The sequence below is a fragment of the Dysidea avara genome, chromosome 3 (genome assembly GCF_963678975.1).
Source record: "Dysidea avara chromosome 3, odDysAvar1.4, whole genome shotgun sequence".
Classification (NCBI taxonomy): Eukaryota; Metazoa; Porifera; class Demospongiae; order Dictyoceratida; family Dysideidae; genus Dysidea; species Dysidea avara.
The window spans coordinates 46,384,651-46,411,958 of NC_089274.1; the positions used below are offsets into that span (position 1 = coordinate 46,384,651).

General features: G+C 36.6%; 1 protein-coding gene across 5 annotated transcripts; it reads right to left on the minus strand.

Annotated features, from left to right (window-relative positions):
• Nucleotides 1–3,120: 3,120 nt before the first annotated feature.
• Nucleotides 3,121–27,079, minus strand: LOC136251276 (uncharacterized). Of its 5 annotated transcripts, XM_066043709.1 has the most exons (15): nt 27,012–27,026; nt 26,804–26,867; nt 22,411–22,479; nt 20,605–21,084; nt 16,669–16,863; nt 16,413–16,610; nt 15,550–15,738; nt 15,403–15,494; nt 11,928–12,184; nt 11,593–11,871; nt 11,385–11,541; nt 10,661–10,753; nt 10,496–10,609; nt 8,244–8,329; nt 3,121–3,367 (listed from the first exon to the last, which is right to left on the minus strand). In XM_066043709.1, exons 3-15 carry the CDS (start codon nt 22,460–22,462, stop codon nt 3,166–3,168), a joined length of 2,394 nt encoding a protein of 797 aa, XP_065899781.1. In that variant the 5' UTR covers nt 22,463–22,479; nt 26,804–26,867; nt 27,012–27,026; the 3' UTR covers nt 3,121–3,165. The 5 variants fall into 5 exon arrangements, with proteins under 5 accessions (XP_065899781.1, XP_065899780.1, XP_065899779.1 ...); XM_066043708.1 differs by lacking the exon at nt 26,804–26,867 and having other exon boundaries at nt 27,012–27,079; XM_066043707.1 differs by lacking the exon at nt 27,012–27,026 and having other exon boundaries at nt 26,804–27,000.
• Between the last annotated feature and the right edge of the window lie 229 nt (nt 27,080–27,308).

A 27,308-nucleotide genomic window follows, 5' to 3' on the forward strand; every position in this document is an offset into this window, starting at 1 on the left:
TTAGTACTCTGACAGACTGACACAGGTTGGCTATATGTAGGAAATTAAAAAGGGGTGGGGTCCATACTTGGCCCTGGGGAAATATTATAGCTACTTACCTGGCCATTGGCTTTACTGGTGTGAAGTGTAGTCTGGAAGAAACTGTGCAGCCTCAACTGATCTATATATGCTGGAACTTTTCCCAACCTACATGCAAGACAACATTTATATGTTGTGCTCTATTTCTAAAATACTCACTAGCTAGGCTACATACAGCTTGCATTATTACACTACCAAAGAACCACTATGAAATACCTATAGCTATATGGCTAAAGTGAAATGATCCTGCATATGAAAAGTGCTGTGAAAGTCACTTCATGGCCATTCATGGATGCAATACTTATTTCATGGCACTGACAAACAATTTCATGGCACAGGAAAATTTCATGGGTGCATGTCCATGAATTGTTGAATTTTCATACCATGGTATTTTATATGGGTCGTTATCTGCTAGTGTTAACAACTTCACACTTGTTGTGCTGCTGATGATAATAGTGGAAGTGTCATGTGCTTTTATTCAATAATCTATATATTTCATACAGCTGGGAACACATCCTAACTTCAAATGTCACTTTGGATGAATAGTATATATAAACTTTAATTTTTATTACTTGTGAGAAAAGCATGAAACTTTCCATATCATTTGTACTCCTATTGACATTTTTTTATATAGTGCCATTGCAGATTTGACCTTTGCAGTCATATTTGTACTAAAAATTCAGATATTTTTCTTGAGTTATTACTTTATATGTTTAAAACTTGGTTCCAAATTAAAGATCTCACTGAAAGATTTTTATTTGAAGTCAATAGGTAATTTGCTATGATCATTTTTATTAGCTACCAATGGAGCAGGCATAATTTGAATTTCATGGTTAACATAAATGATCATAACTATGGAATGCAATCACCTATCGGTTTCAAATAAAAACCATGTTGTTTCAGCATAGTGTGCACGTATAATATTATTAACACCGATGTGGCTACAAGGCAAACATGGCAGTGAATTGAAGAATTGAGAGCTGCTCAACAAAACAAAACAAAAAAAACCACTGGAAAGTGAACTACCAAAAATTGGAGGCTATAAGCATCGTCCATTGCATACGTATTTCTCAAAACCACTCGGTTTAATGCTGCACCTTAGCAGCAAAAATTGATTACTAGTAAACATCCTTGAAAATGTTAATTGTGTGCTAGAACAAATTGCTCTAAGACACATATATATATATATATATTAAGGCTAAATTTTTTCTCATCTGCTGTTCTTTTTAATATACACCACAATGACATGACTGTATCATAGTGTGCTCACAAGCGATCATGAATGGTATTATATTAGTATAGTTCTAGCTTTCACAATAAAACTTGCTGCATACATTGTAATTTGGTTTCCTGGTCATCATAACCTGATGAGACTTTACACACACTCAACTACAAAGTTGTAGGGTTGTCCTATAAGTGTAGAATCAGTAACTGTGTTCAAATAGCTCCTTCATGCATAACCATTTCACAAACCACTCCAATACAAAACAACCCTCCAGCTATACTAAGAATCTGAAAAATTCCTTTCCATCAAAACATACAACAGTAATATCTATGCATACACACTAAATATCACTGAAGCTATAATACACCATATAAATAGTGCATGTAACACATACCTAAAACTTTTCAACAAAAACTTTAATGGATTTTCAGTTTCTTTCAATTTTAAACAAATAAATTGAAGCACTGCTATGGGATAGTATTGAAAATAAAGTGTGTGATCAGCTTGAGGCAAAGCCTATAGTACTGTATATAGGTATGGAGCATGGCAGTGTGACCGCTCCTATTAGAATTGTTGCTGACTGCTCTATTAGAATACTGCAATTTTCCTGTTTATTTCTTTCTTCAAATGGTAGCCATGCCTACAGTTCCACCTACTCTATCTATAAGTATGCAAATTATGTTTATGAAGGAAATGACATAGCTAGTAACTATACGTTTCCACCTGTATAATGTAACAGCTTGTTACAACACCACATGCACAAAAATTAATGTCAATTACTTTGAGTCAACTTTAAAAGTTTACTACCACAGGCATGAACTTATAAAGATACCTAGTGATCTTTTGATTTGAAGATTACTGTGTATGTTATATAAAGTCCATACTCATGGTAGTAATTAAGTTTCTTATTTCATTATTCTGCAATGTACAATATTAATATTATTGCAACAACTAAATCTCAAGTTTCTTTACAGACTCCATATCATGCCATTTATTTGGATTTTACTAAAGCAAATCTACATTGCATGCAACAGTACAATACTTCATGTTTATAAACACACTGATACTTAATTGTATAAAGCTTTTGTGTGCCACATAATAAACTTTCTCTAAGTTGCTGTTACAGGAAAGACGGCTACAGACTTAGTTTTACTTACTTGATTGAAATACCCCTTGTGTCTCAGTTAACAAATATACTTATCATTGTCTATTTATTAAGTTGGGTTTGGCTACCACACAATGTAGTATCTTGGGTTCCTTGTATTTTCACAATTACTTAGTGGAGAATTCCAAGGTCTTCAAATTAGCTGCATAATCTGATCTCTTCCAACAATTACAGTGTAGGTTTGATCTGTCCACATATATTGTGATCACTTAGCTTGAATTGCTTTGTTAAGCCTTTAGGATACTATGTAATACTTCTTTCATCCAAGTTGAAGATCACTATGTATGCATAATGATTTAACTTTTATACTGTCCTACCTATATATGGTAACCTTATAGTTACCTTTAAAAAGATGTTTTTTCACTCATTGTTGAGAAAACCAAACTTATACTGAACAACTGCATTATATGGAACACGTGTACAAGGGAAGAAAATCTAAGCAATGGTTGGTTCTGTGCATGGGTAGTGTTATCCAGTAAACGCAATGGTCAATGATGTAATGGTAATCTAGAGTGGGTCAGGGGTTGTTGCTGCTGATATACTTTGAGCAAGAAACCTTTACCCACACAGCATTCCAATTAATATGTAATGCTAGACTGGATACTGGATGAGCTGTCAACATTAAGGACAGTTAGAAGAGGAACAGTCACACTCGAATATCACAAAACACTGACATTAGCCTATAAACATCATCTGATCACAGTGACACATTTTGATTATATATGGTCTGCAAATCATAATATGAGTTCTTTGCACATTCCAAAGGAGCTCCTAACTTCATACCATCTTCACCAGCAACTTGTTTATCCTCATCAGACCAACCCAACAGGTAGTTACCATTACCAGCTAGTAACTTTGTGATCTGTCCAAACTGTGGTCTTGATCTTGGATCAGGATGCCTTAAAAAATAATATCGTAATAAAGCCACACTTCAAAGAGTTCACTGGTAGTTACTGTCTGCATGGGCAATAACTATCATATAGTCCAGTAAGGTGTTTAAATACAAAAGAAATGTTTGTTGCAAATTAAAAATGTAGTAGAAAGCAATTATACTAAATGTGCAACAATGCAACAATGCATTGGCCTCTCCTCTACTGTCACTAGTATTAATAACCAAAAGCAACTCGTCATTTACATCATTATAAAATGTTCATTCAAGCCATTAATAAAGCCATGTACAACAAAGTACTCACAAGTCTTTCACTATAATAGAATACAAAGCCAATTCACGCCTTGGACTTGTGTCAGCTAACTAAGATATTCTATTCCAGCTGTGATACAACTATAAAATGTATTGTAGCACTTAATAGTAGGGATTATCATAGTTTGGCAATGTAATTCATAGCTGTGGTGTATACTAACATTTACACTTCTGATGCTTTATTCATCACAGCAAACTACGTACTACCACACTGAATGAAAAGGTAATTAGTATAAGTGCATGCCATCCACACAAGTTAACTCTTAAAGCTACACACAATTATTAACAAAAGTGCACTGAGAATGCATAAGCTGATATTTTGGTCATAATAATAATATTGCATAGCTGTAAACTAACACTGTAACTGCCGTTCAGTTAGTGCTAAGGCCATGCAATTTGTAATAAGGAATAAAACAGTACCTAGGGTTATACTCCTTGGCTAAAGCATAAGGCCAAAACTAGCTGTGATTACAAGCTGTTTCAAAACACAAAGACAATTTATTGCATACCATCAGAATATGGTTGATAACTTCTTTACAGTGTGTCCTATGGACTTCTGGCAAATGTCATTCAATACTCCATTCATGCCATATAAAGTTCACATGAGTCAAATTTTATATATGAGGAAATACAGTGAGTGATTCTCCATTGTTCATGGCATCATTACAAGCAATTGTTATTATATGCAATTATTTATATTTGTTTTTAAGTAGCCAAATGTATAAACTTTCTATTGATATAATGTTTTCAGTGATTAGCTTGGCAGTTTAGAACATGTTACTTGTAATAATCATGCATTTTACGTGCTTTAAAAAAATGGCTGATGTATCGGCCTTAGTGGCTGTAAGGGTTAATTAGCTTTTAAAATTTGTTTCAAGGTTTGCATTCCATGTAACAGTCACAGAAGGGCAGTCCAGATAATTTGCTGACTGGTTTCCGACTTCTAAATAGGGGAGCAGATACTTTACCCATGCAAAATCATAGCCGTGGTCAATCCTTCCTGACTGGCACAAGACATTTGGGCATGGTATTTACTTAGTTACATAATCTAGTTAGTTAGTTACAAGTACAAATCACCCCACAACATCGTCACAGTTGAATATCATTCTAGGCCTTTGTAGAAATGTTTTTCTATTAAAAAATAGTTCCAAGTATTAGTATTTTAAAAGGAACTTCACATTATAGGCACTGTCGAGGAATGATTTTGAGTGATTTCACAACAAAAGAGAAGTACTTTATGAGGTATGGTCACTGTACATTGTAAAACAACCTAGTAATAAAATTATTTCGGCTAATAGTATATCTGATGATATTTCCTCTTTTTCAATAAATAAAATCTAACTGGTTTTCAGAAACCAGTGATACCCTCTTTCCCAAGAATTATGCCTGCAGTCATGCAACCTCAACACAGGGAATGCACAATAGCAAGAGAAATTTTCTGCTATCAAACTACCTTCTTTATAATACATAGATCATACAAATATTGGATTCATTTTTCATGATGGAAGTATACACTATCAGCAGTGCATTAGTGGAATAAACCATGGATCAACATGAAAAGAAAAGACACAAGTTGCATATACATGCAGTGTCCATAGTGTATGATAGTCTACAAAAAGGAGTGAAATCCACTCAAAAGCAGCTAAGCTGTGAAAAAATGGTGCGGTCTTAAAAAGCCTGGGTGAAAAAAGTTGTGAAATCAAAGGTGGCGGCCAAGAAATGGCTGCAATGATGTTAATGCTAATAAATTTTAATAAAGGCTGTATCAGCATTGTTAGCATTAGCATCATTGAAGCTATTTCTTGGCCACCACCTTTGATATTTCACAATTTTTGTTCACCCAGGCTTCTTAAGGCTGCACCATTTTTTCACAGCTTGGCTGTTTTTGAGTGGATTTCACTTCTTTTTGTAGGCTATAAGGCCCCAAAACCAGCCTATGGCTGACTTTGGGATTTGTTTTTACTCACATTTGTATCTATCTATACAGACACAATGATGATTATTGAAGACAGCAATTGACACACTCCTATTGTTTAAGAAGTTTAAATGATGATCCTTTATTACTGTCTTCATCAACTCAATTCAAATCTTTGGATCTATTTAGAAGAAGCTTTCTTGGTGTGATCACTGACATATGGGTATCTACCCCTTTAGACATCAAACTGAGAGGCTCTGAAGAGGAATGGTCTGCTGTTTTGAAACTGTTACAGAGACATCTTTGTGTTTAATTATAATGTTTATGTTGTATGGTATTTAGATGTTATTGTAAATAAAAAAAAGATAAAGTTGTAAACGTGTTGTATTGCATGTTTTTTTTTCAATATTTGGTAACACTACCAATAGAGTGCACATTTTTGAGGACTTCTAATAGAACATACATAGAATGTTCTGACCTTTCATTGGTAAAGATCTATTGTTGCATGCTTTTACTACAATATTTGGCAATATTATTGTAATACTCTATTAGAGTGCACATTTTGAGTACTTCTAATAGAACACACATAGAATGTTCTAGAACAATCTAGAGTTTCCACTGGTAGATCTAGAAGATCTATGAAATTATAAACCTTTAATTAACTTGTAATGTAAGCAGATTTAAAGTAGAGTTTTCATTTATAAAGCAGGAATTAAGTGAAGTGATCAGCCAAGATAGCAGTGGTTCAGTGGTTAAGGATGCAGGTGTTAGGTATGGAGGTCCGTGGTTCAAACTCTGGTAATTTTTTTCAACATTTTTGTGCACCTTTTTTACCTGTGGTAACTGCTATATTATAGAGTATCTTGATCCCGTGATTTTACACTTGTTTAGTTTTTGCTTTATAACTTTGTAGCTGAACGTTTGTTGCCTTTCTAACCATCAAAAGGCACTGCTATGATGATTAGCCTATGTACACATGAATTTTCAAGTTATTCCCATACTCGGTTTACCCAGTAGCCATGACAAAAGTTTCATCTTTTTTAAAGTGAATTAGCACTTATAAATTTTTGGATATTTATTAGATTCACAGCAAACTTAGTATGTGAATTCACCTTTATACTCACTTCACCTTTATACGTTCTTCATTTGTGCCAAAGATTGATGCAATCGAGTTACATGTTTGCATTTTATAGCAATGTTTGTAGAGTGTGCAAAAAGAAATCAAAGACCCCATAGCCCCTTTACAACTTAAGAAGAAAAAAAACAAAGAAATTAAAATGAAACTTTGAACACTCATATCTCGCAAATGGTTCTTGTGAATTTTAATCAAATTTGTTGTGTGGTGTACTCCACCTGGGGGACAGCTATAATGCAAAAATGGTGTGCTTTGGAGAAGGGGCCATGAAGCTATGCATGCATGAAAAAGCTGTTTTCTTTCTTTCTGTCAATATATGTGACTGGATTTTGGAAAAACGATCCAAATCGCATATTAGAAGTTTCAAGATAAACGGTTTTAAAGAATTCAAGTCAGCATAACTTGCCAAGGATGGCAAGCACGCATATGAAATTTGCACAAAAGAAACATCAATCTATTACCGTTCAGACCACTTCCAGTACTTGTAGCTGCTCATAGAGTTTCCCACCAAATAAGATAGAAAATCTGAGCAGTTGGACGAGCGAAGTAGTATCACGAGTGCTTACAAAGGGGTAGAGGGTGGGGAGTGACAGAGAGGGCAAGATATAGACCTCAAAATGGAGGCAGACCACGATTGGAGTCCAGATACGAGATTACGGGGCCATGCTGGCTCCTTAGTGGCTGATATGTAGCAAAATCAACAGAGAAAACATCTGGCCAACATTATAAGGCTGTCCACCAGTAAACCACTGATTCTTGCCAAGCCAGGTCCTTCACAAGGCCTTAAACCGCCATTTGAGCACTCCACACCGCCCAGAAAAGATGTCTGTTAAAACCAGCCTTGAGTAGTTTAATGAGTAGTACTGAGGGTCAAAACTAGTAGTACGATAATGTAGCTATCCACTGGTGGTGTTAGTTTGATTTTGCCTGATGTGCGATTAGGATCGGTTTTGTAAAATCTGGTCACATATATACTCACGGCGTGATGCTCCGGTTACTTGGCCGCATGACACACTACTGTGTGTCTTGATCTATAGTGGTATATGAAACAAATCTAAAATCATTCCTGGCAAAAAAAAAAAATACTTAGCTACAAACTGATGTTTGCTACAACCTATTCTGTATCAATGGGAGCCTGAATTAAGTGATGTAGTGGTCTTAAATGTGAGGATGGGGTCCCTATCCCTGTGATTCTTCAATAGGTGTAAGTTTTGTTGAAGCCTTGGTGTAGTGTTTGAGTCTTTGAGATAAAACTTTTGACTCAGCTTTCTTTAGAGATGTTGGATGAAAGGGAGTGCCATTGGGACTAGATATATAAAGTTACAAATTGTTGTGATGGGTATTTGGTGGTTCTACTGTATTACCAGTCACCGCCTTGATTCTTCATGGTCTCAATAATGTAGTTCTACTTTGAGTAATAATAAAGCTGCAATACTAGCAAAAAGTTATGGTGAAAAGAAAGTTAGTACTTGTTCACAAGTCATTTACACTTGTGTTTAAACACACTACACACACTACACATACCAACACTTGATCATCACTCTGTATATGGTTCGTGAGCAACCAGGTGGAGGTGGGAGTCTATGCCCTCTGTCAAGTTTCTCCATTACCTTTGGTTACACAGTGTGTGTTATCAAACAGTGTGGTATTACTGTTTATGTAGAGATTGCCACTAAAATGATGCGCGCCATCTAAAATACCATCTTTAAAAATCATTCTAGAAACATCTTATGTGATAAAATCACCTTTCAGATATAATTACCTTTACAGAATGATATTATTCCATCTAACATCAAATACGGCATCAAAACAAGGCAAAAATTACAAGTGACTGGATATAGAATTTGAAAAAAGCCACCCAAACTCGAATTTTGTCTGCCTGCCTGCCCACCTGCTCACCTGCCTGCCCATCCACTTGCCTGCCTGCCTGCTTGACCACAGTTGCAAGGCTGAAGGCTAAACAAAGCAGCATATGGCCACAATTTTATCAGTGGGATGTGGCATTAATGTCATTCTTGGGAGTCTAGGCCCAGAAAAATTTAAATCTGATAACTGTAGACTATTTTCATTGTGTAAATGTTGCTGCATAGAAATTTAGCAACTACAAAATCATGTGAACCTAGAGTTACTGACTGCTTTATTAGAGTAGTTTACTGCTCCTTAAGAGTGGTTGATTGCTCTATTAGAGTATCCATGTTGAGAAAGATTTACAATTACAATCGTCATATTCTCTTGAAAGTGGTTTATATGACAATGCCAATCATGTTCACATAGTCTTGTTCAAAACAGTAGGATTTTAACTCTCCAACTCCACAAATAAATAAAACTACCGTAGATTCCCTAAAATTTCGACATCTCTAAATATTCGGCACTCCCCGTGCTTTGAACGCAATGTGCTCTAAATTTCGGCAAGTGAAAAGAAAATTTCTATTATAAGTGCACTAATTTTTCGGCACTTGGAGTACTAATTGACGAAGGTTTCTTTAGTACTGAGGATTCCCAGTGACCTCACATATTATGATACCTTGATGCTGGATGAACTGCCTGAGCACAAAGTGTGAAATTATTCACGGAACGAACGTGCCCAACGATATCATCGTGTGACATCATGGCCTGCTACCACAAAACGATCTTCATTTCTGTTCACAGAATAACATCTCTCCTGGAGCCCACAAACATAATACATCCTCAGATATAATGCTCTATTAAGTCATGGAACACTTCATGCAGCAACTGGGAGCTAGCAACTCAGGTTTAATTAATTATTACGAGATAGCTAGTTTCATAGTATTGATTGTGGTTTCTATTATTATTAGTGTTGAGTGACTGTATACAAAAGCGATGCAGTAATGACATTGATCATCTCTCCTGGATAATGTAGGTAATCACGGTATATAGTGCTGCAGCGAAGTGAGTGTTGCGGTCAGTTCCGCCACAAGGCGTTCCTGTTGGTCCCTGTAAAAATAAATCCAGAAAGTAACCAGTAAGCAGATTGCAAATAACACAGCCATGAAGCGTGCAGACTGTATTAGGGATAAATCCCTAAAAATTCGACAATAACATCAGGCTGGTACATTTTTTTCCTAATTGTTCAGCCAGACACGAATGGAATTAATTTATTTCTGCCGAATATTTAGGGAATCTACGGTAATAAAACTATAAATAAAATAATAATAATCCTAGCGTAAATTGGATGGCTAAACTTATCGGCACACTACCTTGGTGGGTGGGATTAAGTGTTTCAATTTCTTAAAGAATTGTATGTGATGTATTGATAGATACACACCTGGTCCTTCAGCCTGTTTAAAGACGTTATTAAGTATGTTTGAAATGAGAAAAAAATCCATCGAACCTGCAGTTGTGTTGTGAAGCCATAATAGAATAAACAAAACAATTATCATAGTAGTATGTCAGACAGAGGCAAAAGTAGCAAGCATAATTGTGTGGCTTCATAATTAAAAATTCTGAGAAGTGGAAAACAATGGCTAACCAGCTGGGTGGATGCTACAGAAAATCTTCCTTAGCACTGATTCACTTCATAGTAGGCGAGTGACTTACATAGTATGGATTTTTCAGTGGTACTGAGTTGACAGCTTGCTGAGCTGAGGTGTTTAAAATGGTAAACATCCAGAGAATTGTGGTGAGAATTGTAAAACCATAATTACATGTAAATAATTCACATTAGTGCCTTGCACTTATTCATTTGAGGCTTACTTTCTAGGCCACACAACTCACTACCATGAGTCTTGATACAAACATATACACATAGACTGTACCTCAATGTTTGATATCTCGTCAAATGGTTTATATCCCAAACTCCATATTTCATATAGTACACATCCAAAACTCCACACATCACTTTGAATGGAGTACTTTTTGTAATGTGTTGCCTGAATATGAATAGTATTTCAAATTACTGACATTACTGGAATGAAGTATACCTCAGGAGCTGTCCATTTTACCGGTATCTTCCCACCTGATGTGATATAGTAATTATCATCAAGTAGATCACGAGACATTCCAAAATCAGCAATCTAGAGGTCACATATTGTGATACTACATACATAAGTCTATAGATAATATATCAACTATATCAAGTACAGCTAGGAATCACAAAAGGTTTCACCATAGATGCTGGTTGTTAGGCACACAAGCACTACTTACCTGATAAGTGCACATGATAAACTTGTGCTAGAGACCTGTTTGTTAAGCATGTAGTTGAAATTGCTGCTGCAAGTTTGTGCTAAGTAACTTGAAAGCAGAAGACTGTTAGAACAAACCAGAAGCACCACAGTACACTCAGTGTTTTGCTAGGGAGTGTTTAACAATTTATAAGCGCATGCACTTGACAAGCATAATGAATTTGACAAAATTCCTCCAAAAATTATAACCTAATACCCAGAGTCTTATGTTAAGGTATTATTCCTTTGTATAGTAGTGGAAAGAAGTATACATGCATACTGGAGGACATGATCATCAGCTGTTCCTGGCATAATGACATGGTCCAAACAAAAAACTTTTCAAAGCAGACAACTTAATTCCAAAAGTCAGAAATTAATAGCGTATTTATTATTATAGTGAAGGAACAGATTTTGCTTTGAACAAAAGAATGGAAGTTTTGTTTTGACTGCATGCTCTTAGTATTTTATTGTATTGTTTTGTTACCTTACATATGTATTTCTCAGAAATAAGAACATTTCTTGCTGCCAGATCTCTGTGCACAAACTGTTTACCAGAAAGGTAGGCCATTCCTGCTGCAATTTCCTGGCAGAATTTTAGCAACAATAGTGGTAACTTTGGATGCACTGTTCCATCATAGCTCCTATATATGAGATACATAAAGTAGAGTGGCTACAAAATTATGTTTACTTACGGTGGTCGCAATATATGCAAAAAATTTCTCAGATCTCCACGAGACATATATTCCAACACAATCATTTCAGGAACATCTGTCACTACACCATAAAGCTTGATCACATTCTCATGATCAAATTGGCACATTATGGCAGCTTCCTGGAGAAAGCGTAGTTTGTCCCTATCTTTAGCATTTGTATTCAGAGCTTTTATTGCCACTTCAGAAGCACCATCAATGCTGCTTAATACACCTTTGGTGACAACTCCAAACTCTCCAGAGCCTAGACTCTTAATAGTTCTAATGGAAACAATCACTCTTAATTGTGCAGATTATAAGTTGTGCAATATCTTTACTTGATATTCCAGTGAAACAACTTACGAAGCCTTTTCCCATCAGTAATTTCATATATTTTCTCAAGATCATTTGGTGGCTCAGTATATATGGGACCATAATCTTCATCATCATCACATGGTGTATCATATATCATTTGTTCATCTTCCATTGCAGCATCAAGTTGTACAGGACTCTCATATACTCCTTCCGTGCTGATCAAGGCTTCTTCCATAGTGACATAGTCATGAGGTTTTAAATAATCAGAAACAGTGTAGTCCTTTATAATATAACAGTAATTAGGATTATCAAATGTCACAGCAGTTAAAAAGGGATTCAACTGTAATTAAATTACCTACTCATGTATGTAACTTATTAAATAATAAATATTCTAATAAACTAATGAAATCAGTCTCACATAAAATTTCAGAGGGTCTAATGTTTAAAATTTCATGGGTATATCGAGACACACGATAGCGTGTTGTGCAGCCAACAAAGCCGGCACACCACACCGTGAGCATATTGACAGGAATAAAGAAAACAGCTTTTTCACTCGTGCATAGCTCTATGGCCCCTTCTCCAAAGCATACCATTTTTGCATTATAGCTGTCTTCCAGGTAGGGTAAGCATTTGATTGTATTCACAACAGCCATTTGAGAGATATTGACATTCAAACTTTCATTTTAATTTCTTCGTTTTTTTCTTCTTATGCTGTATGGGGGCTATGAGGGCTTTGATTTATTTTCACACAACTTTGCAAAAATTGGTATAAAATGCAAAAGCACACCATTTTTGCATTATAGCTGTCCGCCAGGTAGGGTAGGCTACACAGCAAATTTGATTAACTTCACAACAGCCATTTGCGAGATATGGGCGTTCAAAGTTTCGTTTTAATTTCTTTGTTTTTTTCTTCTTATGCCGTATGGGGCTACGGGAGCTTCAACTTATTTTTGCGCACTTTGCAAATATTGCTATAAAATGCAAATGTGTAACTCGATTGCCTCGCTCTTTGGCACAAATGAAGAGCATGTAAAGGTGGATTCACGTACCAAGTTTGCTATGAATCTGAGGAATATCCAAGGAGTTATGAGCATTTATTCATGTGACAAGATCAAACTTCTGTCACGGCTACAGGATAAACCGAGTATAGGAATAACTTGGAAATGGATAAATTTCATAACAAAAGTTGCCCCTAGCAAACTTAAAGAGACATTACTTTTGACATTTACACCTACAAAATAATGTAAAATTCAAGTTGCTAGGGGCAACGGTTTAAAATTCCTTTTATGAAATTCATCTATTGGTGTGTAGATAGGTTGAATATCATAGCAGTGCCTTTTGATAGTTTGAATAGTAATAGAGTTACAGTACAGCGACAAAGTTATAAAGTAAAAATCAAAAAAGTGTAAAATTGCGAGATCGAGATACTCTAATAGGGCAGTCACCACGGGGTAAAAAAAAGTGTGGCTGATCACCTCACCTAATTTCTGCTTTATAGTTTAAATCTGCTTATAATTAAATGTTTGTAGTTTCATACATCTACCAATAGAAGTACTAGATTGTTCTAGAACATTCTATGTATGTTAGGTTAGATAATCCAAAGGCTACAGCACATGTTGCTGTCAGACCTTCAGTGCTGGCCACTGTAAAGCTCTAATAATAATAATGTGAACAGAGGATTTTTCTACATTTTCTCTTGTTCTTCCTTTTGCATACTTTAAAAAGCTGAAGCATACCGTCTGTTGGGGCTGGAGTTCGGTACTTGTAAAGAAGCTAATAAAAGGCAAACACTTTCATGCACATTCAATAAAATTATTGACAGAATTATGACTGATTAGCTGTTTGTATGAAAGACCAGACTGACTGACTGACTGACTGACTGACTGACTGACTGACTGACTGACTGACTGACTGACTGACTGACTGACTGACTGACTGACTGACTGACTGACTGACTGACTGACTGACTAACTAACTAACTTAACTACTACATACCCATATGCTGATGCCAGGAATTTTGGGTCACACTGGGAATGGACTTTATTTATTACTAATTGTCAAATTTAACAAGTACATAGAAAAATTTGGAACTTTGAACTAGAGCAGGGACCATAGCATATCGATAAAAAGTACTGAAACAAGCTAGAGTAATGCATGATATTAAATTACGGTAAAACAATAAGTGTTATATCCCTACTGTGCATTTCCATTATGGTATCTTGAGCACAGTAGGGATATAATACTTATTGTTTTACTGTGATTTAATATCGTGCATTGTTTCAGTACTTTTTATCGATATGCTATGGTCCTTACTCTAGTTGAAAATTCCAAATTTTTCTGTGTACTTGTTTGTTAACTTTTTGTAAATAATTATTAGACTAGTGAATAGGTTTGAGCCAATTATGCTTTGAAAATTGCCCATTATGCTTTTGAGCAGTACTCAAAAATCCAGCCTCGAAATTATGCTCTCAAAATCACTTGAGAACTGACTGTTTTATTAGAGTATATCTGCATTTCCTGACTGCTGTATTAGAGTAAGTGACTGCTCTATTAGAGTATCTCAATCTTATTTCCATAAAGTGTGAATAATCAGTCAAGAAATAGTAAAAATGATAACAATGCAAGGTTTTTAATATGAAATGCAATAATAATATGCAGTGTGTTCATGTTGTGCAGTATTTTTGGTGCACACATTTCAAGTTTTAATTAAAATTCTTGAAAATCGTCCTATTATGCTAGACTATTATGCTCGAAATTATGCTGGCATAATTGGCGCAAGCCTACTGGTGAATCCACGCATACCACATCTGAAATGGCACCACATACACCAATTATCGTCTGAAAAGTGAAGTATCCATTACGCTTTGTTGTCAGCTATGTTAAACTCGTTACACAGCATTTCAGATCAAGAACTGTTCGAAAAGTACCTCTGCTATCAAAATAGCCACTATGAGCAATAATTTCCATTACGAAGGGAAACCATCACATGCTACCACCAAATCGACACTTTTCACTGTCAGCAAAGATGAATGGGACACAAAGGAGGACACTGGTAAGTCCATGCAGAATGCATTGTATGTACTGCGGTATGCCAAAAGGCACCTCTCGGGCCGAAGCAATGTCGAACAGTGAAAAAAATCAAGCCCGTAGCCTTAGCCTTTATCGAGTTATGCTTGTCTGAAGGCATCAGTCAGTTACTTAGTCAGTAGTAAAAATTCAATTTTTAAAAATTCTGTAGCAACTTGTTGAAAGCGTTTCTGCTCGATCTGAAAGCTTGTTTGGGCTTAGTTTAACCTAACCAATACTGCTTCATCATCATCAGGGAAAATTGAGGCTGGTTTTTGGGTGATGTTACTTTGTGGGACACGCCTACTCCTTTGTGGTCCCTACTATACAGTACTATCATACTGTATGATAATTCAGGATAGTGTATGTTTTCAACCTTTAAAGCCATGTCATGCTTATAGATACACCATTCAATTTATACACTTTATATACCTTAGGGTTTTCATATGTAGCATTGGCTCTGATGGTACAGTAAACTGCAGTTAATCTACTTGATTCTTCTTGGACAAATGTTTCACCATGGCCTAATGAACAAGACACAAGTGTGTGGTATTTTGAACCAAACTAATTTACACAAACCTTCTAAGTTATTAATTGATTTTACATTAGAATAGTAGACAGATGATATAGGGTATGTCTTCTTTCTTCGTACCCATATGACACAACATCCCATGGCACAAAATATAATAATTAGCAGCAACACAAATACTATTGCAGCTCCAGCAACAATTTCAGTAGAAAAAGTAGAACTAGAATCTTCTCCGGTAGCTACATGAATTAAAAATACTATTAGAAAATATGAGATCTTGGTCAGGCTTGAAACTGGATTGGATGTCCATAGTATACATTGTGCATGGATACTTTGCAATCCTCATTTTTAAGGTGTGGAGGCTTAGCCAATAATGCCTTGAAAATAGCCTATTATGCTTTTGAGCAATGCTCAAAAACCCACTCAAAATTATGTTTTCAAAATCAAGATTATGTTCTAGTTTATTATTAGAGTGTAATATCAACCTTTCCTGACTGCTCTATTAGAATAAGTGACTGCTCTATTAGAGTATCTCAATCTTATTTCTACAAAGTGTAAATAATCAGCCAAGAAACAATATAATAACATTGCACATTTTCTTGATAAGAAATGCAGTAATAATGTGTAGAATGTTCATGCTTTGCTGTAGTTTTGGTGCACACATTGCTGAAAACTGTCCTACTATGCTGCTTGATGTTTTTTGCTAGCCGAAATTATGGGCACAGCCTAAGGTGTGGAGATATGATGTTGTCAATCTATAAAAACTAGAGCTCTAATAAAAGCTAGCCTTACAAATTATTATTTAAATCTGGTTTGTTTTTGGGTAGATAATAAGTGAACAAACAGCAAAACACCAGTCAGAACACATGACCTTATCGTACTGCACAGTCATTATGCAAAGTTCGATATATACCTCTTCTACACATATCATCACTACCACTCCAGCTCCCATTACTCTGACAGGTCCTAGTGTCACTACCAATTAGCTCATATCCAGGGTCACATATGTAAGTACAATTGTCTCCGACAAAATATTTATGAGTTCCTTCTATTAAGCATTTCAAGTCTCCATTTGGAATATCATTTAGCTCTGGACATATGATTACAACTTCTGTACAAAAAAAGTATTATTAGTTACGTACATACAAATAAAATATTATATACAATACCTGGGTTACATGTACCATTATTACCACTCCAACTTCCATCACGCTGACAGGTCCTAGCATCACTACCAGTTAGTTCATAACCATTGTTACATGTGAAATTACAAGTGTCTCCCTCATAACCCACTCCTACTCTACCAGAACTACATGATGTTATCTGTCCTTTGGATGGTGTTGATAGGTTATCACATTGGATGTCTAAATTATTGATGAAACACAGCAGCACTGACATGATAGAATTCATAAGTTTTCTTTAGTAACATTGTGCAGGTCTCTTAATACTTTACACAAGCAAGGATTTGTGATATGGCACAATTATTCTACCTATTATGCTAGCATCATGCTCAATGCTTTCAGGCACCTATTGTGCTCAAAATTATGCCAGCATAATTGGCAGGTCCCTAGGAATGGTAGCAATAAAACATTTGTGAATTTGCAAGCAAACTCATACATAACACATGCTGATCTAAGGACAAAATGGTTGCTGTTTCTTTTAAAACCTTGAAATCAGCAAAACCTTTTCCGTTGAAATATTCATGGTAACTGAAAAGTACATAAAATCAAAATAGTCATTCATTTATAAACAGAGTTTGTACAATTATGCTTATAATAGAGTACAAGCATGTAAACAAATACTTCAATAGAACAGTCATTCAGTTAATTGACATCCAGGTAATTGAATCTCCACTATATTTATAAAATCATAATGTAGGCATGCACAAGAGCTTTGCCTGATAAATATATACACACGATGCATTGGGCTTGGAGGGTAGTGTGTATATACCAAAGTGAATTAGGTAAAAGTGATGGTTAAATGTAATATCAAAAGCATAATGAGTGTCAAACTGTGTTGTAGACTGTGAAAATGAGCCCGTAAAGTAACTTGCATACCTTTGTTTCTTCTTGTAAATCTGACAGCTGTTGATTTCCCAGGTTTAACATGTTATTAGTTTAAGGTGGGTGGTCCGATGGAATTGCAATGGCAAAACTCCATCTAGACATGTCAGTTTTGCTAGTAAAATTGTACAGGTAGGGGATGAGGACTTTGATGAAATTTCAAATGAAGACAGGATAATATTCATGACAATCCAGAGTACAGCGCATGTGGGAACTGGAATTGGATTTGTCCAAGGCAGCTTCAATATTCTGGTAATGTTTGCTTTCCAAGTTAGTTGCCTGTGTATTTCTCTGTACATACTAAATTCCTCTCCACGATGTGCCATACTTCACACTGTACACTCATTAGCTTCAGTTTATTCAGGTGTGTATGCAGGGGCATCACAATAAAAGTGAAGGTGGTAAGGCTCAGTCTGGGAAAAGGAAAATTTGAAAATGCACATTAAGATGCTATTTTGGAGATAAATTGTAAGGAATGTTTACAAAGTAACTACAAGAGAAACAAAGCCAATAGTGGTATTTATTTATAGGGGCGCTTAACACGGACAAAGTTGACATGAAGCTGTTCTGAGTGAAATACAGGTAGATAAGTGTTGTTTCTGTCAATTTTGTTGCCATTGCTATAAATATTGCATGTTCACTACTTTTGGCTTTAGTGATGTGTGATAATAAGTTTGCAACTATATTGATCAATCATGATAATTACATCATGATATGATAGTTATCACGATAATTGCATCATGATATGATAGTTATCACGATAGTAAATCCAATGATAAGATGCATAATGTAGCACAAATTTTACTAATTTTCTATGAATACGGGTAAAGGCACATCCTGTATACCCGAATGTATATATGTCATGCAAAATGCAGCAAAGTTCAATCTCAGAAAACAACATATTTGAATAAACAAATGAATGCTTTAATTGTTCGAGTAATTCTGGCAAGGTAAGATTGTCTAATGCCAGTGCTCATGATAATCACAAGCTATTATCATATCACGATAATGAACCACTGCGATACGATTATCACACTATCGATATTTTGCACATTATTATTTGGCTTTGGTTTCATCAGGTACCCAATTGATGTTACAGATGGGTGGGCTGCTTCTCCAGTTGGCACCAGACCACCAGGTCTCCATTTAAACAGGTAGGTAGACTGGAGCAATGTGAGTAAAGTTTCTTGCTTGAGAAAACAACAACACCAAATTGGCGTAACCAAGCATTGAACCAGGAACCTTTCGACTACCAGGCTGATGCTCTAGCCACTTGGCTATGCTGCCGCACACACACACACACACACACACACACACACACACACACACACACACACACACACACACACACACACACATATACACACAAACACCATTGAAGTGAAGCCATCCACTGGATGATACTTCCTACTATTGGTAGTGGACCAAACCATGGCTATCTCTTGACATGTTGTTTGACAATTGTGTCTGGCGATGTCAAATTCACAGTGGAAAGTTTCACAAATAAACTATACAGAAAGAGCAATGTTTTGCATCTACTTCAGACCTTCCTGGCACACATCAATCCACATGTTTCCATCTTTGGCAAGGCAGTACCAATCAGCCTCAGCAATACTGAATCTCTTCAGATCCTGCCTCACCTTGTCCCTCCAATGGACCGGAGCTTGGCTCATGTGCAGGCCGAGGCTGCGACAACCACCCAAACAACAGTCTGTTAGGGATCCTAACATCATCCATTCTTGTTGTATGGCCAAGGCAAACCTCTAATAGATAACAAAGATGTCTCCATTCCAAACATAGTTCTTATTTGGGTATTTGTAATGTGTGTAATTCTCTGCTCAGCTCAACTAACACCCAGTATACAATGCATACACCAATTTTGGAATGACTCAATCTTCCTAATGGACTCAATCTTCCTAATGATTCGTTCCGTAATGGCCCAAGACTCAGCCCCATACAACAATTCCCCCAATACCATAGAAGAGTACACCATCCTCTTGGTAGACAATGAAAGACTCCTATCACCAAACACAAAACTATGCAAAGCCTTAAAGACCTGAGAGGCCCTTCCAATCTTCTGACAACACACTTCCAGATGTCTCCACAAAGGAACCTGAATACTTAATATTATTAGATTGTACCTGCTCCACCAACTGACCATGGATGTACAATGGAGCCAAGTCACCCTCCTCAAGACTACAACCAGCAGCAAGCAGATTGGTCTTGACAACACACACACACACACACACACACACACACACACACACACACACACACACACACACACACACACACACACACACACACACACACAAGCCTTTGGCTGCTGCTGACATGGTCACGAATACCCAGTGGACCAGCACTGGGACCGAGGGGTCCACAATGCAGCTGAATCTTGTACAGCTTTTACCCACTGAATCTTTGCGAATCTTAGTCAAAGTCTGGTAAAACTTTGGATTCTTCAGGATACTATACATTAGTTTGGTGGCGTCCACTGAATCTTTAATGGTTGAATCCCTGAATCTGTAAAGATTCTGAATCTCATATGCAATGTTTACAAATTTTGGCTACGTTGCAGACACCTGTGCACTACTCAGGTGCTAAAAGTCAGTGCAGGCAAATCCTCCTTGGTAACCCACAAAAGGCTGTAACATGTCTCAGGTACCCATTGATGTTATAACTGGGTGGGTTATCATTTGGCACCAGGCCACCAAGACCCGATTTTAACAGCTGGGTAGAATGGAGTAATGTGAGTAATCTTTCTTGCTCAAGGAAACAACAACACCAAAAAGTGGCATAACTAGGAATTGAACCTGGAACCTTTTGATTCCCAGGGTGATGCTCTAGCCACTTGGTTATGCTGTCTCTCTCTTACACACATGCACGCACGCACACACACACGCACACATGCACGCACACACGCACGCACACATGCACGCACACACACATGCACGCACACACACACACTCAAACACAAGGATGCACACATACAGTACTATGGCAATTGTGCAAAATGTAGTTATGATAAAAAATAATTCTTACCAAATAGCACCTGAATTAAAGGCTGTTGTCGATTCGTCTCAGCTAGATCACTTATGTTTATTGCAGTAATAGAGTTATTAACACCATCGGTAGTGTAGGAAGTGTATTCATCAGTCTGAATGTTCCATATTGAATCAGATGGTTGATAATATCCTATCACATCTCCTAACTGAAACTCTGTTTCACTGATATCAGAAATTGTAATACTAGCAATACAATAGTTGCTTTTCATAAGAATAACATCTGTAAGTTTTACTTGAATAATTTTGTTGTACACACCTGAGCCAGACGATGAAGGACGCCATATTTGAATTATTGGTAAATCATAAGTGGAATTGGTATTTGCTAAACTGGCTGCAATTCTGGTAACTCTTCCACTGCAATTAAATACAGCCTGGGGAACAATCACTTGTCTACCCTTGCCTAATGTAGTGTTTCCTTGCTGATTAACATTAGGATTTTCTATGCAGCTCTGTCCACCTGAGACAACAATCTGACTTAATATTTAGTAATTAACACTTCAAAAATTCGAACAACATGGCAAACAGTTTGGGAATGTTTGCTTTATTGGGTAAGGCTCAAAACGGAAACTAAATATTCATTAGTACATGTTGTATTTTAGATAAGGACAAACATGCTAAAAAATTAGCAGTTTTTACAGCTAGTTAAGGAATTGAATCCCTCCAAAGTATGAGCCAGACAGTGATATAACAATTTAGGGCAACTTTGAAGATACACTGATAATATTGCAATTATCCTACATTGGTGCATTGGTGTTTTTGTTGTGCATCTGTATTGGATAGAAATACACATAAGGCAGGGGCGGTTCTAGAAGATTTGTTGACTGGTTTCCATTTCAAAAACAGAAAAGCAGCTGTCTCACTTATGCAGGTCAAAGCGTTTATAATCTTGAAGGTGCAGGGAAGAAATGAGTAATTTCATGATAAATCAAAGCTAGTTATATATAATTGTAAATTATACAACAAGTGATCTATTTAGTCATTAACTGAGCCCTAGACCAAGAATTTCGGCTTCAGATTCTATCAACTGTTCTATTAGAGTATATCGATCTTTTGTTTAAAAAGCTGACTGGTTTCCCGGGAACCAGTAAAACCCCATAGAACCATTCCTGGCATGTGGTAGACACAATGATAGTGCAAGTTTATGGGCATCTGTGCTATCTTGGCATGTGACTGAAAGTCTGGTTTCAAATATACTGGTAGCAGATGTACATCTTATTGTTACAGCAGCTATGCATATGAAATTTTTTTCACAAAAAAATTATCTGGGTATTAGCTAGCTATCACTGTATGGGTATACAGGATTCACCATCATTATTAATAGAGATTTTTCACTAAAACTTGTACTGGAAGGGTAACTTACTAACTACTTCATCCTAATGATCTTTATTTATATTTCCACACTTTGACATTGCTTGGGGCCAGACACGCCTTTATTATGTTAAATCAGGGTAAGTTAATCCTCACAGTCTGCACATTACATATTATGTTAATGTAATAGTAAAATTTTATTACTATTGTTGTATCACATGATCTCTTGAATTATGTGCAATATTTATGTTCACAATAATTGAGCTGGTGTACACCTCATATACGGGCAAAGACAGTGAGGGGTAGGTGAGCTATAAAGTTATTTTCTCTCTGTAGTCTTAGCACTTTACTACTAAAGTGAAGCCACTACATATAGGGTTAAGTAAGTTATGTGAACCCCACGCATTGTTATTTTACACATGTGCAGTTAGAACTTAAGGAGTACCATATTTGATTGTCATATTAATATACTCACTTGAAAGAGCAGTCCAACATGTTAAAACTATCACAAAAATGTTTAATTCCATGTCAGCTCTTATGGGTTCTGCAGGAGACAAATCACCAAGTTAGCCCACATGTGGTATATGCAGTTACCATATAGGTACAATGACATAAATTACATACATTTCATGCATGCTTATGCCTTTTGTAAGGCTATCAAAACCAATAACAATGAGACAAGGTTAATACAAGTTTATACTGCAGAAAAAATACACTCTCATTTCTATGCAAGTCTAGCTCCATAATGCCACTGTAGTTGTTGGCCAGAAGCTATGTATGGTGTGGTCACTTTGCATTAGACTCTACTTGGATTTCACTTTCATACTAAGATTTGTGCCAAAATTCTCCAAACTTTTGACTATAAGTCAATTGCAACCATGGTTAGTGTATAAGGCAATGGCCATGCAATTATGTTAATGATAATAAATTTTAATGCACAATGCCATTATTAAATATTAAAATTTATTATCATCAACATCATTACAGCCATTTCATAATCGCCATCATTTCACAACTTTTTTTTCACCACTTTTTGAAGGCTGCACCCTTTTATACAGCTTGGCTGTTTTTACATGGATACACTTGAAAGGAAGAATTTGGCTGTTCCACCACTCCTGCTTCCCATGGTCTGTCAGTAAGCCTCTACCAATGAGCTATGTGATCAGACGTACAAAAGCTTGTCAACTAAATGTATGGACAGGGAACACAATATTTGCAACATATATTCACCACTGCATGTATGAGAGCTTTTTCACAATTTTAGTTAGTGTTGAAATTTCTTATCTGCACACTTTTTATATTAAGGTTGGAAATCTACAAGCTCTTGGATAGGTTGGAGGGCAACAACGGTGGGTGCACATAATGTGAAATAATAAACAAAGGCACAAAAGTATTAATTATAATACTTTAAGAAAATCTGACATGCTGAAATCTGGATGATTTGTTGTCATGGAACAATTAATACTGGAAAAACGGTTCGACCAGACCATTTTGGCCTTCCAAACCACATTTAGCCATCTAAAATGGTCCTGACCAGACCATAGTTAGCTAGTTACTAGTTCAACTCAGTGCATGGCATATCTACATGTTGGGCTCGGGCTCTACCAAAGGACCGTAGTGACAGTGTCCTACCAACAACAAGCTGTGCAAGAATGAGATAGCTACTCTGACAGAAAAGGAACTGTATTCAGAGATTGCAGCAAAATGTGTACAGTTTTGGTGGGTGATTTGTACTACTTACATTGAATTTCCTCATTGTGACACCCTCATTGAGTCCTTGGTTTTCCTATAGCTACATATTTAATTAGTTATACATTGCAGAATAACAATAATTGTGACCTAATTAGGGAAAATCGTTTATCTACACACATCAACATGTGATTTTAAACATTTCAATCCAGTATAACTTGTGAGGTCAAAAGCTACAAGTTAGAGATTTTCACCATGAATGCAGCCAACCATAGTGTTTATTTCACTTCAATTCATAGCAAGCTAGCTATTGATATAACCATAACTTTGAACACCTTTTTCACAACGGTATCTGAATGGAAAATTGCCGAGTGGGTCATATGGTGTCTTCAACCTTAATATTGGGCTCTCACGACTACCTGTGCCACTGAAGAAATACACATAGAAAATATCTGGGCAACTTTCCAAGGCTGTTCATGTCTCTAGTCTTGTGTTTCAGCTGGCTAGACAGTGGCATTACAAAGTGCCAGAGGCTGGTATATATCTCTAGAAATCCACTCGTGAAAAGCAACCTGATCAAATCAGAGGCATGGCTGTGGTGCAAATATGTATAGTACTGGCGTGGCTATCCATGCATTGTGAAAAGTGAAGTTTGCTGGTGTGTGTGTAGATTGACAATTATCAAAAATTTGGTCACAGCGATTTCCGATTATGGTAAAAACAGCTAATTATTGGCTTCTACCAATTACCGATCCGATTATCGGTACAACTCTAGTCACAACTATAGTTTAGGTACTTAGAGGGACTCATGGATTTACATTATGTTAGAATTTTTTCTTCACACTACCCCTGGAATTGCTCTTTCCTCCCTTTAACCATTCTTCATTAATTTCTTTGCCACGTTTAGTTCCTCAGTGATGTTGAACGATTACTGTTTGCTCTTCCTCCCATCTTAGAGACCTTGGTATTTTCTAATGTTTGTGAGATTACAAATTCCACCAGTTATCCAGACACATGGCTGGCAGTACACAACACAATATAAATCAGTTATGCAATTACTTTTGTCACTAATGTCCATCTGATCTCCAACATGCTATTGACTGCCTGCAAAAAGGAGGTTCTTCTTCCTGACTTACCTCTTTTCAGTCTTTTCCCACATGGGTTTGCATTTCACAGAGATGCATTCATATAATGTTCCTATGTTTACAGTATGATTGGACACCAATTATCTCATTGTACTCATGGCAGTGATTTTTGACTTTGCGTATTAGCTATATACCTTTTCCCAATCATCTGACACAACAATACTTGTGACTTTACTGCATCTCTTATGTACATCTGAAGTTTGCTATGATGTAAAGGATGACCCACATCTCCAATTACTTACTACTATAGGATTCAAGACTGCTGTCTGTGAAGATGACGTTGCTCATCTATACATACTGTAGCTACGTGCTACAGAGTTTTGAGAGTACTCATCATCGCTTACTTGATGTTTGTGACTTTAAATCCCTCCAATAAGTCAGCTTATCACAAGCATGAACTGGAGAAGCCATATATATAGAAAGTTTGGGATGGTTGTTTCACACTTTGGTGTTGTTGATACCTGGTGGTATGAGAAAGACTGCAATTGTTGTCTTAAAGTATCTCTTCAATCTCTTGTCCACCTGATGGAACACCTCTTACATGGGTTGATTGAGTGTTGTTAAAGCTTTTCACTTCTGCAGTCATCCATCATGTGTATCTGCGGCCCTAAATCAAACTCTGGACACTCTGCTTTTCCTGACCTTGTAATTGCTGAGTATGACATATCTACTGTTTTTAAATTCTCCCTCCCCCTTCCAAGTTGGTCTAGCTCTTTCTTGGCTGTCTTTTCTGTAGAGTTTAATTTATTACAGTAGTTCTTCAGGTTATTGTCAATGCATTCTCCTTCTACATTTTTCATAAAGATGTGTGGAAAGAAAGTAAACATTCAAGGAGAATAATGGGAGATTTAGATGTTCCTGCAGCCTGCCCCAGTCAAGGCAGTGTTTAATTATGGGTGTGAGTAAAACCAGGAATGGAGGATAGGTAGGTAAAACCTCTATACTACCTACCACCACTATTGCATGTATCCATCAACCAACCTCTACGTTTTTCTGATCAAGTACAAAACCACTCTAGCATATACTAGAAGCTTTATCCAAGCAATAACTGACAGGAATGTGTTACCCATTGAGACAATTACAGCTATCTCACCAGAAAACTTCACCACCCTAGTACTAACAATAACTAACCTAAAAATTTAAGTGTGCATAATCAGCATTTCTTTCTTTTCGTGTTATAACAGCTGTACACAGTACAGTGGAACCTCAGTTATCCGAACCCCTTGGGACCAGGGGTGGTCCATAAGTCTGAAAAGTTTGTATCCCTGAAACTGTGTATAAACAACCTTAGAATAGCATTAATAAATTTTTTTTAAAATACCTGTATTTTCAACTACCCTAATAGAACAGTCTTTTCCGTAGTTTGGTTAACCGAGAATCCAGATAAGTGGGGTCTGGATAACTGAGGTTCCACTGCATGTAATTAATTAAGTAATCACCCAAATGTTCAAAACCAGGATGGGGAGTGGGAAATCACATCATGTGAGTTCAATTCACTTGTAGCATGCAAGAAGTGGCTAGTATACCAGCCAAGCGCCACACTCGGTAACTTAATAGGAAGGTACAACATGCTTTTGTATAGCTTTTTATGGTTATGCCAGGCAAATAATGGCTTGAAAAGCTGCCAATCATATAATGAAATAATGGAAATGGACCACCCACCCGCATGCAAATATGCCTGAGTCCAGGACAGGAAACAGAATTTATTTGGAGTGGCCTAATCTGTACATAAAGCGGATGGCCAGACAAAATGTGGCCCGGGCCCGGTTTCAACGCTGTTCTGAGACTTTGTCTTGTGTCAGACAAAGACTACTGTTTGATATCCATTCATTTATTTATTTTTAATAAATAAAATAAATTCAGTGATTGCTCTATTACAATATCTCGATAGTTTTAATGGAAGGATCAAAAAGTTGCCAAGAAGTTTTGATCTAAAATCCAACTTAAAATTCTCGCGCTCTAGAACCAGCTCCTCTTGCATGCAAGTGAATTGAACTCGCGTGATTTCCCACTCCCCATCTCTATTTTGCTCACCTATCCGACTCTCCTGCTTCAAGTTTTACCCATCCCCTTTATTTTTTCACTACCCATTAGGGACCTGCAAGAAGCTATGCTAATCATAAATAATACATTTGCACAGCCTCAACCCAACTTCACATACACCATAATACCATATAGACTATAGCTGAATATAAATAATTGCATATATACGTGTAGCACACACACATACAGTATCGCTTACCAAACAACGGCGAACTTATTCGTTTTCCTTTATCTCGATCACGTGCTCCTGGAACCCACGCGATTGATTTCAATTTACACTATTAGCTATCCCATGCACGTTAAAAAGGTTTGTGGGCAAACGGGAGCGAGAGGTGGGAGAGTCTGTAACTTATGTCAACTTTCCGTGTACCTTTAGTCTATAGTTATTGTGTGTGGAGAATTGTTTATACAGAAACTTGCATGTCAGTGAGATCAGATTTCACACTTTCCGAAATGTCAACTTGACACTTGTGTATAGCCAGGAGCTTATAAGCTC

Coding starts and splice junctions, on each gene's coding strand:
- LOC136251276 (XM_066043708.1), bottom strand. CDS start 22,462: ATGGAATTAAACATTTTTGTGATAGTTTTAACATGTTGGACTGCTCTT. Junction 15,739..16,412: donor TGATGATATGTGTAGAAGAG/GTATATATCGAA, acceptor TAATTCATGTAG/CTACCGGAGAAGATTCTAGT. Junction 11,872..11,927: donor TTGTTTCACTGGAATATCAA/GTAAAGATATTG, acceptor TGTTTCCATTAG/AACTATTAAGAGTCTAGGCT.